The sequence below is a fragment of the Lolium rigidum genome, chromosome 3, assembly GCF_022539505.1.
Source record: "Lolium rigidum isolate FL_2022 chromosome 3, APGP_CSIRO_Lrig_0.1, whole genome shotgun sequence".
Lineage (NCBI taxonomy): Eukaryota > Viridiplantae > Streptophyta > Magnoliopsida > Poales > Poaceae > Lolium > Lolium rigidum.
In genome coordinates, this window is record NC_061510.1 from 313,517,586 (window position 1) to 313,534,895 (window position 17,310).

At 50.4% G+C, this 17,310-nt stretch overlaps 3 protein-coding genes across 3 annotated transcripts; 1 reads left to right on the forward strand and 2 right to left on the reverse strand.

Moving 5' to 3' along the window:
• Nucleotides 1-2,788: 2,788 nt before the first annotated feature.
• Nucleotides 2,789-3,574, reverse strand: LOC124696874 (fasciclin-like arabinogalactan protein 2). The gene has a single exon (XM_047229540.1). The coding sequence runs from the start codon at nt 3,572-3,574 to the stop codon at nt 2,789-2,791; it is 786 nt and encodes a 261-aa protein (XP_047085496.1).
• Nucleotides 3,575-7,372: 3,798 nt separating this feature from the next.
• On the reverse strand, nt 7,373-10,101 carry LOC124699888 (E3 ubiquitin-protein ligase SINA-like 7). Its single transcript, XM_047232116.1, has 3 exons — nt 9,899-10,101; nt 8,892-9,150; nt 7,373-8,604 (listed from the first exon to the last, which is right to left on the reverse strand). Exons 2-3 carry the CDS (start codon nt 9,033-9,035, stop codon nt 7,774-7,776), a joined length of 975 nt encoding a protein of 324 aa, XP_047088072.1. The 5' UTR covers nt 9,036-9,150; nt 9,899-10,101; the 3' UTR covers nt 7,373-7,773.
• Nucleotides 10,102-12,274: 2,173 nt separating this feature from the next.
• On the forward strand, nt 12,275-17,193 carry LOC124696875 (1-aminocyclopropane-1-carboxylate oxidase homolog 1-like). The gene is made up of 2 exons (XM_047229541.1): nt 12,275-12,334; nt 16,579-17,193. The coding sequence occupies exons 1-2, from the start codon at nt 12,275-12,277 to the stop codon at nt 17,191-17,193; spliced, it is 675 nt and encodes a 224-aa protein (XP_047085497.1).
• The last annotated feature ends 117 nt before the right edge of the window (nt 17,194-17,310 follow it).

Consider the following 17,310-nt stretch of genomic DNA (forward strand, 5'->3'; position numbering starts at 1 on the left):
AAAAAAGCGACCTTAGATTTCTTTGGCGAATATGGACCAGGCATAATTAAACTCGTCAGGTTACATTGCATGCAAGTGTCATGTATGATTTATTCAGCATCCACTATTAGATTGAAAGTCCACACAGCAGCGTGTTCAGGCCGGCTTTGCTTTAGACAGCTAGCTTTTGTATCATGCCAACTTGTGTCATGTGATCATCTAGAACTAGAAGAGCAAGCAGCATCACCTTTTGTGGCCATGGACACGAGCTAGATAGGAGCCTAAGTTAACCTAGCTAGGGACGGGAGCTGAAACTGTGTATGCGTGAGCCGATCAGAGCTGTGTAGATCGAGCTCGGTTGTGTGGCCGTGTTGGGAAATGTAGACAGGGGTGGTAAACTGCGAATCTGAGAACTGTAGACAGGGGTGGTAACGTGTCGCACGCTCATAGGAGCTTTTCAGCCAGGGAGGGAGAGCCTCTGTTTGTGCGCCACATGCGAACGTCGTTTTCGTCTGTTTTTTCTTTATAAGTTTTGCTTTCGCCCGGTTTCACCTTCCTTTTTTGCATGCATTTCCTCCTCGGATTTGAAGTGGATTTCTATTGCACGGTTAAAAACGAGGCCAAGAGAGAGAGAGAGAGAGAGAGAGAGAGAGAGAGAGAGCAAGGCTTGTGATATAGACCCAAAATGCAAATCGTAAACGCATGGTAAGCCTAGTTAGTTAGCAACTTGGCATTCGACACATCGACTGCACGATTTTATATGGTGTCTTGAAAGGAAAAGCTGAACCCAGTTTCTACGGAGGTTATCCATGTCGGTGAAAAACCATCAATAATGGTCGATGACCTACAAAGATAGTTTCCCTAATGGTTCTCGCCGGTGGCATTAATTTTTTTTTGCGAAACACCGGTGGATATTACTTGATACTACCTCCATCCCAAGGTTTAAGGCTTATATTTTTGTTGGAAAAGTCAAAACAAGTAAAGTTTGACCAAAATTTTAGAATAATCTATCAATAAATATGATATTTTGTAGATAGCCCATGAAAATATATTTCATTATCTATCTAGTAATATTGATTTTGTATTTCACATGTTAATAATTTTTTATAAAAAACTTAGTCAAACTTAACATAGTTTGACTTTCTGAAAAAAATATAAGCCTTAATCCTTGGGATAGAGGTAGTATACTCTATTGTACTGTCAATCAAAGATAATTCTGGGGGTAAAATAGTGAAAACCAAAAGACCGTGTGGGAAAACTTCTCATCCTCTATCGGTGCTGTGTTTGCACGTGGAGTCGCTTGGGACCTTGGCGGTGGCTTCCGCATCACCGGTGGAGCCAGGCCCTCTTTGCTAGAGAGATATCCTACTTACTTTCTTGTATAGTGGCGACTATCCCTGGATATGTCAAGGAGATTGATTGCCTCTTGGTGGGGAGAAGACATCCATGGACAAAATTCAGAAGGTGAAGGGGTATCTCAGCAGCAAAATCAAGAAGAGTAGCACCACAAGGAAGGAGTCGCAACTATTTGATGGATAGTTCTCAGCTCTTTGCGTTGTCGTTTCTGAGATCTTTGTTGGTATGTTTTCAGCGGTGGGATTGGCAATGTGTCGAGAGTTTGTGTTATAGGAGTTGCATGCTATGATAGTTTGTGGTTGTCGAAAGTATGTGTTGTTGTAATGGTTTTTCCCCATATTTCCATTAATTAATTAGTCGTTCTCTTCTTGATCAATAGTTTTGAGTAAAGCTTTTGCCCCTTCTTTTTTTAACAACTAAAAGGCTGGACAAAACCTATTTCAACTACTTACCAAAAGTAACTCACATGCATTTGTCACAGTGCTTTTGCAGTTACACTCGGATAAGGTTATATGATGAACTCTCTCCAAAGTCCGTAGCCATAAAATCTACTTGCAAGGCTCCGAGAAATGGCGGTCAGATGCATTTCCATTCTACTTTATTTCAAGGTTACATCAGAATAAAGTTTTAGTAGTTCCATATGCTTGACGCTGGAGCGAGGCGATGTACCGCCACTTATCATGTATTCCCGCCATTTGTAAATAAGGGCCGCAAATTTATCTAGACATGGATGTATCCTTGAAACGCTTCTAGATATAACCGTATCTAGACGAAGTTGAGTCAATTATTTATGGATGGAGAGGGTATTATTAGTTCAAGGATTAAGTGTTGGTTGGATATTTCAGATTTTAAAAAGCATGTTACATGTAACAAAGCGAGCCTGTGTAAAGTTCCGGAAGAAAACAGTAGGACTGAATGTTGTTTCTTGATGCACCATAACGCACCTATCGTTTGGAAGCATATAGGAGTTAGGAGGGGTCTCCAAGGACCCTGAAGATAACCCGATTTGCTTGGAATTGTGCAGCATGCAGCTAGAAATAGTCAAATGCATCAGTACAAGCAGATATATACAATATTTCCTACAAGAAAAAAGATAAGACAAGAAGCTTGTTTTGATTGGCTACTACTGTTAATTTGCTTCATACAAGGATTTGCAGACTGGTCACTTGAGTGTCAAAGAAAAAAGGAGTTCAGATCGCTCGGATACTAGCTACATCCTTTTTCACGACAACAGAAACAACAGAAAGCAAGAATATTGCAGAATTATAGATGGGTGATGGACTCGCACACCAGACAAGATCGCTCGAAGAAATATGCTGATCGAGGCAACACAGAGGAACAACATAACTCACGGATCCAGCACTAGAGTACCATGCAACTAAACACAACTTAAGAGTTAAGACTCGGGCGTGCTTATTCTCCTCCTCCGGCCTTGCTCTTTCATCCCTGCATCCTAGATCCCGCGTCTAACCATCCATGTTCCGATCAGGGAGCCCGCGACGCCCGATCCGATCCACCACAGCGCCAACCCGGGCAGGTTGCCGCAGTACTGCCATTGCAGCCAACCAAGGTACCCACCGGCACCTTGCGCCGCCGCCTTCTCCTCTCCTCCATCCAGCTTCTCAAGATCTCGCAGCAGCACGGCGTCCACGACGTAAAGGACGAGGGGGGGCTCCTCCGAGGAGACCGTCTTCGTAACCGTGGCCTTGCCGGCCCGTGGCCACATTGACGACACGCACAGCCCCATCCTGTCGCAGCAGTCGCGGACGAGGACGGTCTGCATCTCGTTGGTGACCGCGTCGGCGACGGCCAGCGTGGGCACGCCCACCCACGCGAAGCCGGCGAGCCGCACCGGGCCGTAGAGCCCTGCGGCGCCGTGGTGCAGCAGCACGGCGACCCGGTCGCTGTCACCGAGGGCTCGGAATGTCGGCTCGAAGGCGGCGATGGCCTTGTCGTCGGGGCAGAAAAGGGTGAGCCCTCCGCCACCCTCTACGAGGCGCTGCTGGAAGACGTCGCTGACGTTGGGCGTCGCGGCGACGAGGGCCGCGAACCTCCCGCAGCCGCTCCTGGACAGGATGTCCGTGAGCTGCCCCTGCGGCGTCGGCGCGTCGGACGCGTGTCCACGGCTCGGGTCGAGGGTGCCCGGAAGCTGGAGGTGGGGAAGGGTCGCCCCGTCGTCGCCGCCGGCGGTGACTACGCACGCGATGAGCAGAAGGCCAAGCAGACAGGATGCCGCCATTGCGAGCTAAGCGGGAGCGAGAGCGGGATCGAGAGAGTGGATCACTGTGAGTTGCTCTTCTACTGGTTAGGACAAGTGAAGCGAGCGGGTGGATTTATGGACGGAGAAGAGTGAAATGCAACTGCGACGAAGGGAGTGAGGAGTGTAAGGCTGGAGCTACGTGTCGATCGACTAGCGGTGTACAACGAGCGCCTGTGTGTCTTCTGTCTCCTGAAATTAGCCGAACGTGAAACGATCAACAAATATGCCAACAAGATAAAGAAAGATCTTGAACTGACAATGCGCTCTTTTTCATCAATTAGCTACGGGCCGGGGGATCAGCACATGTGGTCTATGGTCACTATTTACCTATATACGGCAAGCATGCTTTATATCTAGATATCAAATGAGCATCCAATGGTACACCGAAAGTCCACTGAGTAGTTTGTTCATGCTGGCTTTGTTTCTAGACAGCTTGGCGACATGTCATGCATCGACTACTTTTGTTTGCTTTTGTGGCATGTGGTATATTGTCTCAAGAAGAAAATCCAAAAAAAAAAAAAGGTATTAGCTCTTCTCTATGGTATTTACAAGATATATTATGCATTTTGAGTTTATTTTTATTTGGGTTTGGTCATGGGGTGGATTTATTTTGGAGGAGGTGGGAGGAGGGGGGACACCGCCGCCTACTCACTAATGATAAGCTTAGGCTAATATTATCACATAGCTCGTCTCAAGCCCGGAAAAGGGAGGAGTCTTGATTCTCGTCAAAAAGAATTCATAATTTTTTTAAGAATTTGACCTTCAACCCTTTTTCTTGTTATTTTCTTGTGATGTGTCGTCACTTGGCTGCCAGATTACCCATCATACCAAAAAAAAACCAAATCCATTTGGTTTGCACTATCCGGTGTGGAGTTTTTCTCGTTTTTAAGCCTATAGTCAATGATCAATAGTTGAGACTTGCGAGTAAAAGTAGTATCTCTTATAGTAGAAAAAATTAGCAGTCAAAGTTTGGAACTTCGGAGAGGTTGACAATGATACTACACCAGAGAGGTTATAATTTTTTTTTGAGAATTCGGCAGGTGAGTTGCTCGATATATTAATAGGGAGAAGGTTCACGATACAACAAATACATAAAGAAAGGCTAGCCACAACAAACAAACCGAGCAAGCAGGGGGAGGCCACACCACTGTCGAAGAGAAGGAGCCCTAGCCGACTACTCGCGTGGTGCAGAGATCTTCGCGCCAGCTAGGTCCCATGTCGCGGCCTCGTCAGCAATCTTGGCATGCATAGACTCCACCGACGAGGTGGACGCGCGGAAGGTACAAGCATTACGCTCGAGCCAGATGTGCCAGAGCACAAGCATAGCCCAAGAGCGTACACGGGAGGCTTCGGCGTTGGGTAGCCCCGAGGCAACGCTGCCCATCCAGTCCACATCCCAGGGTTCATCTCCCAGGAGGCAGGGTCCAGGGTTGGCGCCGCCGCGAGTGTGGCAACTCGCTCCCAAATCCTGCGTGATAGAGGGCAGTCGACGAACAAGTGCATGCAAGTCTCGAGGTTTCGTATGCAAAGTGGACAGAAATAGCCGTTTGGCCATTGCAGCGCCAACAACCTATCAACCGTCATCAGCCGGTTCTGAGCAAGCAACCAGGCAAAAAGCCGACACCTTGGCGTAGCCCAAGGCTTCTAGATGAGCTGGATGAAGGGTGACTCCACCGCACCCGCAAACTGGTGGCGGTATGCGGAGGAGGCCGAGTAGACGCCGTCGCTGGAGAAGCGCCAGGTAAACTTGTCGGTCGTCTCCAGGGAGAGCTGCGCAAGTCCCAACAAGGCGCGAAGAGCAACGAACGACTCCAGGAGAGACGCACAGACACACACACGCAGATCCTGCACCCAAGCCCCGTTGCGCAGCGCGGCACGCAGCGATGTTTGCGACGCGAGAGGCAGTATAGTGCAGGGCCCAAGGACCTAGGAGATGCCCCGAAGAGCCACGAGTCGTGCCAGAAACTAGCAGAGGCACCATCACCGAGCTCCACAGAGGTGGGCATAGAAAAAAGCTCGCGGTCCGAGTCGTCGCAGGGCACCGGGAGACCGGCCCAAGGCCTCTCGGGCTGGGTACGCTGGAACACAACCAGCGAAGGCGGAGCGCGCGGCTGAAACGCTCGAGGTCAAGAACGCCCAGGCCACCAAGATCACGTGGGCGGCAGACCCTCGCCCAAGCGACCTTGCAGCGCCCACCAGAGCATGTCACATCCGCAGCCCACAGCCAAGCGCGTCGTATCTTGTCGACGGCCTTAACAAGCCAAGCCGGCGGGGCGAGCACGGAGAAGAGGTAAGTCTGTAGCGCTGAGAGGACGGCCTTAAGGAGCGCCAGGTGGCCCGCGTGAGAGAAAAGCTTCCAACACGCCAGACGACTTCCTAGCTTGTCGATGAGCGGCTAAAAGTGAATCTGCCGCGGACGACGGAAGCTAAGCGGTAGGCCAAGGTACCGGCAAGGGAAGGATCCCGTCCAGGCCCTGGCAGTGGATGTCGAAGACGGTGCTCTTAGCCAGGTTAACGTGAAGGCCAGAGGCAGCGCCGAATCGGAGGAGAATAGCGTGCACGTGCTCCATCTCCGCGCGCACCGGGTTAAGGAAGTCCGCAGGCCTTGCGGCCCCGCAGCGGGGAGAGAAGCCCAGCATCGGTGGCGAGGTCGAAGAGGCGGTGAGGGGCGAAAGGGGGGGGGCCTGCCTGAGGCCACGGTGATGAGGAAAGCGTGGCCCCACCTCGCCATTGAGGATGACGTGGGAGGAAGAGGTAGCCAACATCATCGCAATCCAGTCGCACCACCGGGCACTGAAACCCCGCGCGAGCAGCATGTCCAGGAGGTACGGCCAGGACACGGAGTCGAAGGCGCGCGCAATATCGAGCTTGAGGAAGACAAGCGGAGACCAGGCACGGTGGAAGTGCCGGATGACCCCTTGTACATAGAGGAAGTTGTCCTGGATGCTGCGACCATGGATGAACGCGCACTGGCACTTTCATGAAAAGCTTGGCCACCCCATGCATCGAAGCCGTCTCTCAACCATGTCCGCCTGGTATAGCCGAGCTCCGCACGCTCCACGCTACCTTCTCCGGCGTCTACGGCCTCGTCGCCTCCAGTGCCACCAGACCAACTACCAAGCCATCAAGTACTCCAGCTACATATCACAATCAATTTCCTCATACAATATCAAATCTGATAGGAAACCTCCCGGTTAGATTTCATCCTATCGAACTTCCGATGTGGGCACACAAATAATGACAAACGAAAGAGAAGGCCTTACTGTTAACGTGCAAGAGTCCAGGCAGAATGATTACAGATTTACAGATAACTTGTTCATACATGGTAGTCAGCAAATGCAGACAAATCTACTAACACAACATAGGTCATGAACAACCTCGCATATAGCGGCACGAGTTTAGCTGTTTAGGACAGCTGCCTGTTGAAGCAAGTGCAGGTCAGAGAACATAGAACATCTACATATGTATCCTCAAGTATTATTTATAAATGAAAGGACTCTGGAAATTGTAAAATCATCATGGTCATCACCAACAGCATCAGGACGATCATGGCCTGCTTCGATCAAACAGACTATTTATGCGGCCGGTCGAACTTTTCTGGAAAAATAAAAGCATAGAGGAATCTTCAAATAAATTACAGGTTTTTTTTTTAATAATCAAACATCTAATTGGGCACAGCACGATTCAGGAAAATATTTCATTTTGGATCTCAGGCAGTCAGCAACCAGGAGAGCCTAAACAAAATAATTAACAGGTGGTTGTTCACAATCAGTACTAATGTGATGCAGAGAAAAATACTAACATGAACACATCCTATTTGCTAGTAGCTGCATTGCCGAAACAACCGTGATGCTTTTCCTTCTAACTCAGGGTACCTTCAATGTGACTGTTATTACATCATCCAAAAGGTTACCCTTGGAAGATGCATCACCAGGAGGCTGACTTCCTCATAAATTATGACGCTGGCAGCATCATCAGACCCAAAGCTCAAAGCTGCAATCAGATCCATGCAGTCAAACTCGACAACCACACACTGCTCGCCTAATGTGTTGAAGGAGCTTGTGATCATACAGACTGTTGACATATATATCTTGGAACCAAAATGATGAAAGCCAGGTATAACAACGGCCAGCCCATGCTAAGCCTTTAGCATGCACGGACACAACCAGTCCACCAAGTTATATATCATCATCATCGTCGTCGTCAGAAGAGAACCATTGTGGAAGATTAGATTCTGGGCCATTTCCTTGGAGATGGGATCTGTTCACACTTAAAGGTAAAGGTACATTATCCTCATCATCAGTCTCAAGAGCAGGAGTCGCATCCTTTCCTCGAAGACGGGATCTGCTGAGTCTCAAAGGTTGATGAATGGTGGTTGTGAGCATGATGCCTTCTCGATCATCAGAAATCTTTCCCTTGGGAATTATCAAATCATACTCTGTCGGTAGCCCATCAGAGAGCGAAGAGCTTCTGATGTGGCAACTTGTACTTTCACAATAGCCGGTTGTCATGCAGTTGTAGTCCATAGTACATGAGAATTTGGGTTCTATAACATTTGGTTGGACGCAGACGACTGAGATGGCATGTCCAAAAGGCTCTAATGCCATGCTGAGCAAGAAAAAGTAGCTGGTCTCGGTGAATTGCAGAACATTTAAGCCCAGTTGTAAACGGAGAGATGTTCTGGCAGAGTCTGGGACGACTGTCAATGGACACTTGTGCTCGGTGGTGAAATGGTCCAGGAGCACCTGTATTGGTCCATCGAAGCCACAACCAGACTCTGGGCAGAAGCATGGGGCATTCTGGCATGCCTTCTCGTGTTCTTCTTTCTGGTAGTAGGTCACCTTCTCGGTGCATCCGTACTCGGCATTGTAGCAAGGAACTATGACTGACTGGACAACATGTTCCATCCCAAAGCATCGCTTGAAGGAAGTTTCGACAGAGCATAAGTGACACTTCTTGTTGGTCTGCTTGCCACGGCAAGACGAGCATATGCAATGACCGATAGAGCACTATGGAATAGAACGGATTAAATGGGGCCTTGTGAGAATAAATCTTAACAGAAAAAAAAAACTGGAATATTTCACGACAGCATGATAGGTTAGTACTACACATTTCATTATTCCAGTTACCATAGCTACCATGTAACATTCATGAGAAACATGTTGTTGCCAAGTAATAGCACTTATCCAACGATTGATTTACCAAATATCTGATTTTAGTTTGAGCTTTATCATAAATGAAATAAAAGATTGAGTTGAGAGACAAGTAAATGTGTACACACACGCAGTGCATTTACCTGGAATATCGGGGGCCTTAAGGGCTCAAAGCAGATGGGGCAATCAAGGGTCTCCACTCCAATGCTGACATTAAGCCTCTTGGTGCTCCGCTCTACCTCTGGCAGAGCTTCAACCGTTCTCTTGTTGGAGCTACTGCCATCCATCCCCAACAAAACCTTAAGGTACCAGCAATAGATTGTTTGGCGTGGGACTGCTAGTACTATGAGCGCAACCAATATACAAACATACTGCTCAAAATAAGTCCACTGCTACGTTCCCCTGTTCCACAAGATATACTGAATCATTGATAAAAGTAATGGGACTGGAAGTGACACTACTGTCATATCTGCACACACCTTATAAGGCAAATAAGCTAAAATACTCTTCTCTTCCAAAACAAGAAAACCAACAGATGTAAAACTGCAGTCCTCTAACTCTAGGTTCATTACGACGTCTATAAATTTCTAAACTGCCTTTAAGTTTTTCTAGCCTATCCTACAGTACGAATCCCTCCAAAAAAAAAAAAAGTTTTGACAGTAGAGTATATTATTGGGTATTAAGCGTGGCGATGCATATGCAAGTAATCTGACAGACAGTGAAAGAGGTATGTACTCCCTCTGATCCAAATCATTTGTCACCGATACAGTGATAATTTGGATCGGGGGAGTAGCACTTTTTTTATAGTCATAAGTTAGATGGGCAATTTTCTGTGGCAAAGAAAAAGCAGCAAAACAAGTAAGCTATACAAAGGGGTTAATTAACTGAGACTCTGAGAGGTAGGGGGCAACAATTTTAACAGATCTGTTGGTTTTCTGTTTCTTGGAGAAAAAAAATATTTGAGATGATTTTCCTTATAAGGCGTGCGGAGATATGATAGCAGAGTACATTATTGGGTAATAAGCAATACGCAAGTAATCTGAAGAAGCAGCGAAAACAAGAAATTTATTCAGGTCGAGTTTTAGGCATGGCATAGCATAGGACTCCGACAACGGAGGAAGGTCCCGAATCGAAAAGAATGCAGCCGTACCTTAACTACCTGTAGCGCTTGCCGGCGTCCAGGTCGTTTCCTGATGGCGGCGCAACCGGGGGATGCGGGCGTCGCCTCCGGTGACGCCTCCTCCGAGCGGAGAGCAGGATAGACTACTCGCCCCTTGCCGGCGAATTATCCACTGGACCCCTTGAGGGCTGAGGATGATGGGAGCACCGAGCACGGAGGGAAGAGACGGCGAGCGCAACGGCGGCAGGGTTTGCCAGTTCGAGAGGCGATATCTTTGGGGGCTCCTTTGCAAGGACCTGGTCGGCACTTGGCAAGGTGCCGCACACCTGTGCTTGGCCAGCGTCGGTCAGTTGGGCCACGGCCCAACAGGAAAGGTAGTATCCATTTTTGTTTTTCGTTTTTTTTTAAAATCTGATTACTTTTAAACTAAATCAACATATTTTCCAGTATTAAAATCTGACATTGTTTAAGTCTGAACAATTTTCGAAATTTACTTTGTTTTATCTTCGATGTCCCATTTATGATCTCTTTAATTTTATATCTTCACATGTTAGAACATTCCTATTTTATCTTCTATGTATTATTAGTTCCATGTAATATTTTCTATAGTAACTTTGTCCATGACCTTTTCCCTATTTTTTGTTGGTTTCTCTATATCTTTCTAAGCTACCTTCATTTAGTGCATATTAGAAAGTCGGTTTTTGTTGTTTACTTCAGGAACATTTCTTCAGAAAATTACAAGGTTTTACTATCAATCTACATATATCTATGCCAGAGTCTTCTTTGTTCTTATCATTTACGTGCGGCGTCATGTTTTCTTTCTAACCTCCTATATTTATTTTCTCACAACGAGTCCATGCAGTTATGTTTCTGAACTTCGTGATTCACACGTAGCAGTCCCAATGTCCTACCACCATTCTTTCTATGGTTTCTTGTGTGTAAAAGCATCTCCAGCCGCGTCCCCCAAAGCGTCCCCCAAACCGCGCCGGATTGAGCGTTTGGGGACGTGTTTCGTTCGTGCCGCCTTTGAGGAACGTTGCTCCCCAGTCGCGTCCCGCAAACAAAAATTCGGAAATTTTAAACTTAACGAGATTCGACTAAGATTCGTCCAAACTTACATAGATTCGAACGGAATTTGACTAAATTTAAACTAAACCTAATCTAGAACCACTTGTGGCGACCGGAGGCGTCGTAGTACTGCTGGAAGTTGTACATGTCGTCGGTGACAACCTCCTGCTTGACGCGCTCGCCGACGGGCTCGTCGACGGGCTCGTTCTTCACCGCGCCGCTTGGTCCTGCCTCGCCGTCGTCGGTGAGGTCCACCAGCGGCTTGCCGGAGTCGCGGATGGACAAGGCGATCGCCACGTCGAGGTCGCCCCTCCAGGCGTCCTTGTCGTTCATGGACGCCAAGAACGCCGCCCGCGGACACGGGCGGTCCTCGGGGTCGTCGGCTGGCGGCGATGAGCCGCTCGCCGCCGCTCATACTACGCCGGCGGCCGCCGCCGCGACGCTTCCTCCGGCTCCTCCTTCACCTCCGGCTCGGGATGAGGAGGGCGCCGCCGCGCCTCCCTTGCTGCCGCCGGCTGCCGCTGCCGCCACGCCTCGTGTTGACGGGCGTCGCCGGCTCCTCCTTCACCTCCCGTTTGGGAACGGTGTACGGCGCCGACCTGTAAGACGAGGACGGCGTCGATCGCGCCGGTCCTGAGGAAGAAGAGTGCGAGGAGGACGAGTACGGGTGTGTTTGGTAGGTCGTGTCAACCCAGAAAATCTCATCTCAACAGAGATTCTCAGCCAAATATGTGTTTGTTAGCCTGGGTCAACTCATCTCAGCTATGCCCAACTCATACAAAAAATGCCCCTCAGCCAGGTCCAGTTGTGAAGCTCAGATCGAGCTTCACAACCCACCCAAGCTGAGTCCATCCCGCAAAGTTTCTCGGAAGACCCGCAAGCACACCCCCAGACGTGAGCCCGCCTCCTAATTTTCCTCCGAAACGAAAATCCCTCGCAGACGACCCCGGTCACCCCGCGCCCCTCCTCTGGCCGCCGCCCCCATGGCCGCCGGCCGCCGCCGCCCCTGGCCACCGCCTGTCACCGAGCTCGCGCCGGCAGTCTCCTCCCACGCCTCCTGCAGTTCCGCCGAGCCCGAGCTCGCGCCGACGCTCTCCTCCCACGCCTCCTGCAGTTCCTGCCGAGCCCTATCCCGAGCTCGCGCCGGCGCGCCTCCTCTGGCCTCCGGCCGCCGTCTCCCCTGGCCGCTGCCGCCGCCCGACAGCCCGCCACCGCCGACGAGCAGGCACCCAGGCCGGTCCTCCTCCCGCTCTGGCCTTCCTCCCCGCCCTTCTCCTCTGCCGTTAGCCGAGGCAAAGCAGGGGACGTCGGGAAGATGCAGGAGCTCACACCGGGAAGATGCAGGAGCTCGCCGCCGCCCCACGGCCCGCCACCGCCGGCCAGAGAGCTCCCAGCATGGTGTGGTGCAGAGAGGACCCGATTGCTTTTTTATTATTTTGTTTAGGGGCCTTTCTGCAAAACTGTGGACCTCTCTGTTATTTCTAGTTTTTGGGCCAATCTCACACCATACGGGCTAACAAACAAAGTATCAGCTCAGATTTTCTCACCACATACGGGCTAACAAACACACCACAAAATCTCAAGCTAGCTTGTATGAAGTGAGATATCTCAAGTGGGAGAGTAAATTCGAAGTGACCCAGGCTACCAAACACACCCTACGTCGTCCTCCTCGGCTGCCATTGAGGAGACGGCGGCGACGACGGCATCTCCAGCCTTGGAGCGCCGTTGCGGATGCCGCGGATGATATTCTCGAGGCTGCGCCCAGGAACGCCCCAGAACAGGGCACGGCCGTCCTTGTTCCAGCTATTGGGGCCGCCGACGAGCCCCTCCATGCTGTGCATCTCGATGTCGTACTTCGCCTTGAAGTACGTCGTCCACCAGGCGTCGTTGTTGTCGACCGCCCACGTCGGATCCAACCGCTCCTGGGCGGTGAGTTGAGCCCGACGGGCCTTGACGGCGTCCCACCATTGGTCCGTGCGCGGCTTCGGCGGCGGCGGAACGCCAATGCCGTTCACGGCCATCTTCTAGCCGCCGCTGCTTGGCAGCCGCATGTCCGGCGGGACTGGATACCGGGCGTGGTACAGCGCCCACGCCTCCACCACGGTGAGGCTGCCGCGGCCGAAGCCGTTCGCCGCGGCGATCTTGCGGGAGGACGAGCTCGACATTTTTGGAGAGACGAGGAGAAGATCTGGGAGGGGGGAGGCGGCGACGACGAGAAGGTTTGTGAGCGGTGAGAAACTGCAGGGCGTCTTTAAACAGCGGCGGCAGGGGGTGGTTGCACGCAATAACACCGGCGCGGACGGCCACGCGGCCATGCACGACGAGACGCGTCCCTGCGCCGCCTAGGAAAACAGGGACGCCATTAACGTCGCTTCACCAAAGGTAGGCGACGGGGTTTTAGGCTTCCGAGCCGCTGACGCATCGGGCCCGCGTCGGTTCGCCTCGCTTTTCGTTGTGTCCGGCGTGCCCGGTGCGTCCCCCGTGGGACGGGGACGGGCTCGGGGCGCCGGACACCGTATTGGGGCGCGCCGGACAAAAATGGGCTTTGGATGACGCGGCTGGAACGGTTTTTTTGTCCGGCGCACCCCAAATCCCTTTGGGGGACGCGGCTGGAGATGCTCTAACTACTTATGTCATGTGAAGGTACACGATTTATAAAAAAAAAAACAGATGATACACCAGACACCAAACAAATTGCATGCCAAGAAACTTACCTCATGCATATCGGAACCTCCATTTCATTTCTCAATTTGTTTGCCATCGTCTTCTCAAATGAACACACCTTATCACACACATGTGTGCTAGCCTGCTAGGTTGGAGGGTTGGAGTTCGTATATTGTCTGTTACTTTGCCCATGTAGCCATGTAGGCCTAACTTTGATTGGCTAGTTGTATGTACATTGCGAGGCTAGCAGAGTAAGAGAACCAATTGTACGATTTCTCATCCTTTTATCTTCAATATTTTAGTTTGAATTTATTGTCTTAGTCGCAGCACAATTTTGTAATTTGAATTCTGGTATGTGCTTACAAATGCTAGTTTCTATAGAACTTCAAAAGAGTGTTCCATTGCATCATCCTAGAATCATTGAACGGTGATATTGCACTTATGCTAGAGCAAGGGGAGCTACTTCAAAATGTAGTAATCTATTGGTGCATGGGAGAATCCATCCACCCAAGTATCTAAGTGCCCAAGTGTCTACCTTTTATTTGTGGCTATAAGAACTAATTAAGAGTATCTCTAGCCGCGTCCTCCAAAGCGTCTCCCAAACCGCGCCGGATTGAGCGTTTGGGGGACGTGTTTTGTTCGTGTCGCCTTTGGGGGACGTCACTCCCCAGCCGCGTCTCCCAAACGCCTCCCCCAAACATTTAAAATACTTTTTTTTGGCTTTTTTATTTCAATTTCCACAAACTAATACATAATTTGGAACGTGGTTTACACGAAAACACAGCTAGGCACATGGTTTTCCACAAACTAATAAATAGTTTGAATCGTCGTGGACACAAATATAAAATTTTGCAAAGAAACTAAACCTAACTAGGCCGTGCATCGAAGGTTTCCTGTGTTCGCTGCTAAAAAAGAACACTCGAGGGCACACCCAGATCACCTAAGCCGGAAAATCCAGCGGGAGCATGGTGCCCTTGTTGGTTCTACCGATGAGGCGAACATCCAGAAACCTCCGTGCACGTGTTCGCTGCGAAGAAAGAACACTCAGTCGTCCTCCTCGTCGGTGTTGTCGCCGTGGTAGTCCCGGCGGCACCGCGTCTCGTCGAAGACCTTGACGCTCATGTCCCTGTCGCCGAAGTAGGAGAACAGGAGGATGAAGCCGGCTTCGAGGCTGTGATGCCGCGCGAACTTCTCCGAGCCGATGTTGAGGTACATCTTGCCGCGCGCATCGTAGATCACGTCGACGATCCACCGGTAGTAGCCGCACGCAACCTCCCGCAGATGCATCGTGCGCGGGCGATCGTCGCCGGCGACGTAGTCGGCGAAGGAGTCCGGCAGCCTCTGGATGCCGCGCGGGTCGCCCTTGAGGACGAGGACGAACTCGAACCGCACGTCCGGCTCCACGTCCATCTCCGACGCTGAAGCCGACGGCGTGGGAGACGATGGCGAGCGTTCAGCTCTGCCGCGGCCACGACCACGACCACGACCACGGCCGCGAGGTCGGCCTCCGCCTCTACCAGACATAGCGTCGGGTCTTGTTGAGATGGTGGCGGCTAGGGTTTGGGAGAGAGGCGCTAGGGTTTGTGTGTGAGAGGGACGATGAGAGGCGGCCCTTTTATAGGCCGGAGGGAGGCGGAGGAGCGGTGGCGCGCATTAACGCCGGCACGCGAGCTAGGCGCGACGAGACGCGTCGCTGCGGGAACCGCATCGTCGCCGCGTCGCTGCGGGAACTGCACCGTCGGCCGCGGGAACCGCACCGCCAATAACTTCCGTCGCGAGGTAGGCGACGATTAGGTTAAAAATTTATTGTGCCGCTGACGAGTCGGCCCCGCCACTCCCCGCCTCGCTTTTCGTTGTGTCCGGCGTCCCCGGTGCGTCCCCTGTGGGACGGGGACGGGCTCGGGGCGCCGGACACTGTATCGGGACGCGTCGGACAAAAATGGGCTTTGGGGGACGCGGCTGGAACGGTTTTTTTGTCCGGCGCGCCCCAAATCCCTTTGGGAAACGCTTTGGGAGACGCGGCTCGAGATGCTCTAAGCCCAAGTAATTCACTTCAATGTTTTGCGTGGAGTTTTCCGAACTAATGACCAAAAAGTGTTGTCTTGAAGAATGCGAATTTGTAACAAATGTGTCTTTGATTGGCGGTTGTATATCGATAAATTAATCTATTTTAGTTTATACTATTATTTTTACTTTTTACTGTCGTTTGTTAGTATTGTTGTTTTAAACAAGAGGCCGCATTCCTGTTGTCCAAAAGTGAGCAAGACAAAAAAAAAAGCATGAAAACTAACTCAAGTTTGGACTCAATAGTGAGCCATTGGCGTTGCTAGGTGGTCCAAGGAATTATTTGTAATTTTTATTACTTTTGTATCTCTATGTACTTATGTTGATGGTTTTAGTAGATCGATGGAATTTCGCAAAAAAAAATGGGCTGGCAAAAAGGAGGACGGAAATGTGTTGTCCCGTGCAAATGAAAGCAATTTTGCTCATTTCACTTTCTTAGTTTTGAGTCTTACAACTGTCAATTCCTCATTGGTCTGAAAATGTGTCTTTTTCCGATTTCAAATCAGATAGCTATTGAATAGCTTGTTTCAAGCTAGAAATTGGAGTGTCGAAGACGACATGCCTTAATGCTTATCCTAAATTTATACCCCCCTGCAATTTGAAATGAATGCCCAAAAATTCAATATACCAAGATATATTTAGCTGTACAGATACATTTATTTTTATGTAATTATTTTAAACCGGAAGAAGTAATTTTAATTGAAATTTGGTCGCGTTTCTTGATGTTGTCGTCAATTGGCTGCCACATCCATCATCCAACATACTGAAAATCCAAATTTATTGTCTCGTTATGATCAGTAGTTGAGACTTTCGAATAAAAATAGTCTCAGTAGAAACAGAATAACAGTCAAAGTTTGAAACTTTGGTAACTTGATAGTGACATATATACTACACTAGAGAGAAATGCGGACTAGAGAGAGGATACAATTCCAAGCCGTCTCCGTGTTCTCATCCACATCCAGAGCCAAACGACGTGCACCTCGACGGCGCCAGCCATGTCCGCTGCATACGACCGGGCAGCCGAGCTCCGCGCGCTGGACGCCACCTTCTCCGGCGTCCGCGGCCTCGTCGCCTCTGGTGTCACTCACGTCCCCCGCATCTTCCGCCTCCCAGACCACCACCAACAACCACTGCATGAGCCCATCCACCCCTCCTGCCAAGAAACGCCAGCGGCGCCGTCGTCGAAGTATGTACCGGTGATCGACATCGGCGCCGGGGACCGCACCTCCGTGGTCGCGGCTGTCGGGCGCGCCGCGTCGGAGTGGGGGTTCTTCCAGGTGACGGGCCATGGCGTGCCTCTGGAGTCAATGGCCACGGCGGTAGACGCGGTGCGGGGCTTCCACGAGGCTGGCGGCGGCGAGGGCAGCGACAAGGCTAGGCTCTACTCGCGCGAGCCCGCGAGGGCGGTGAAGTACCACTGCAACTTTGACCTGTACCAGTCACAAGTGGCTAACTGGCGTGACACGCTCTACCTCCGCATGGCGCCCGACCCGCCCCACGCCGGCGAACTGCCAGAAACCTGCCGGTGACCTTTCTCTCGCTAAACTCTAGTATTAAATTAAATATAATTGTCTAGTCTCTTCTCCCCTCCGATAGTCACATAGTTGTTGGATAATTAGGCACAATTTCCATAATTAATTCCAGAA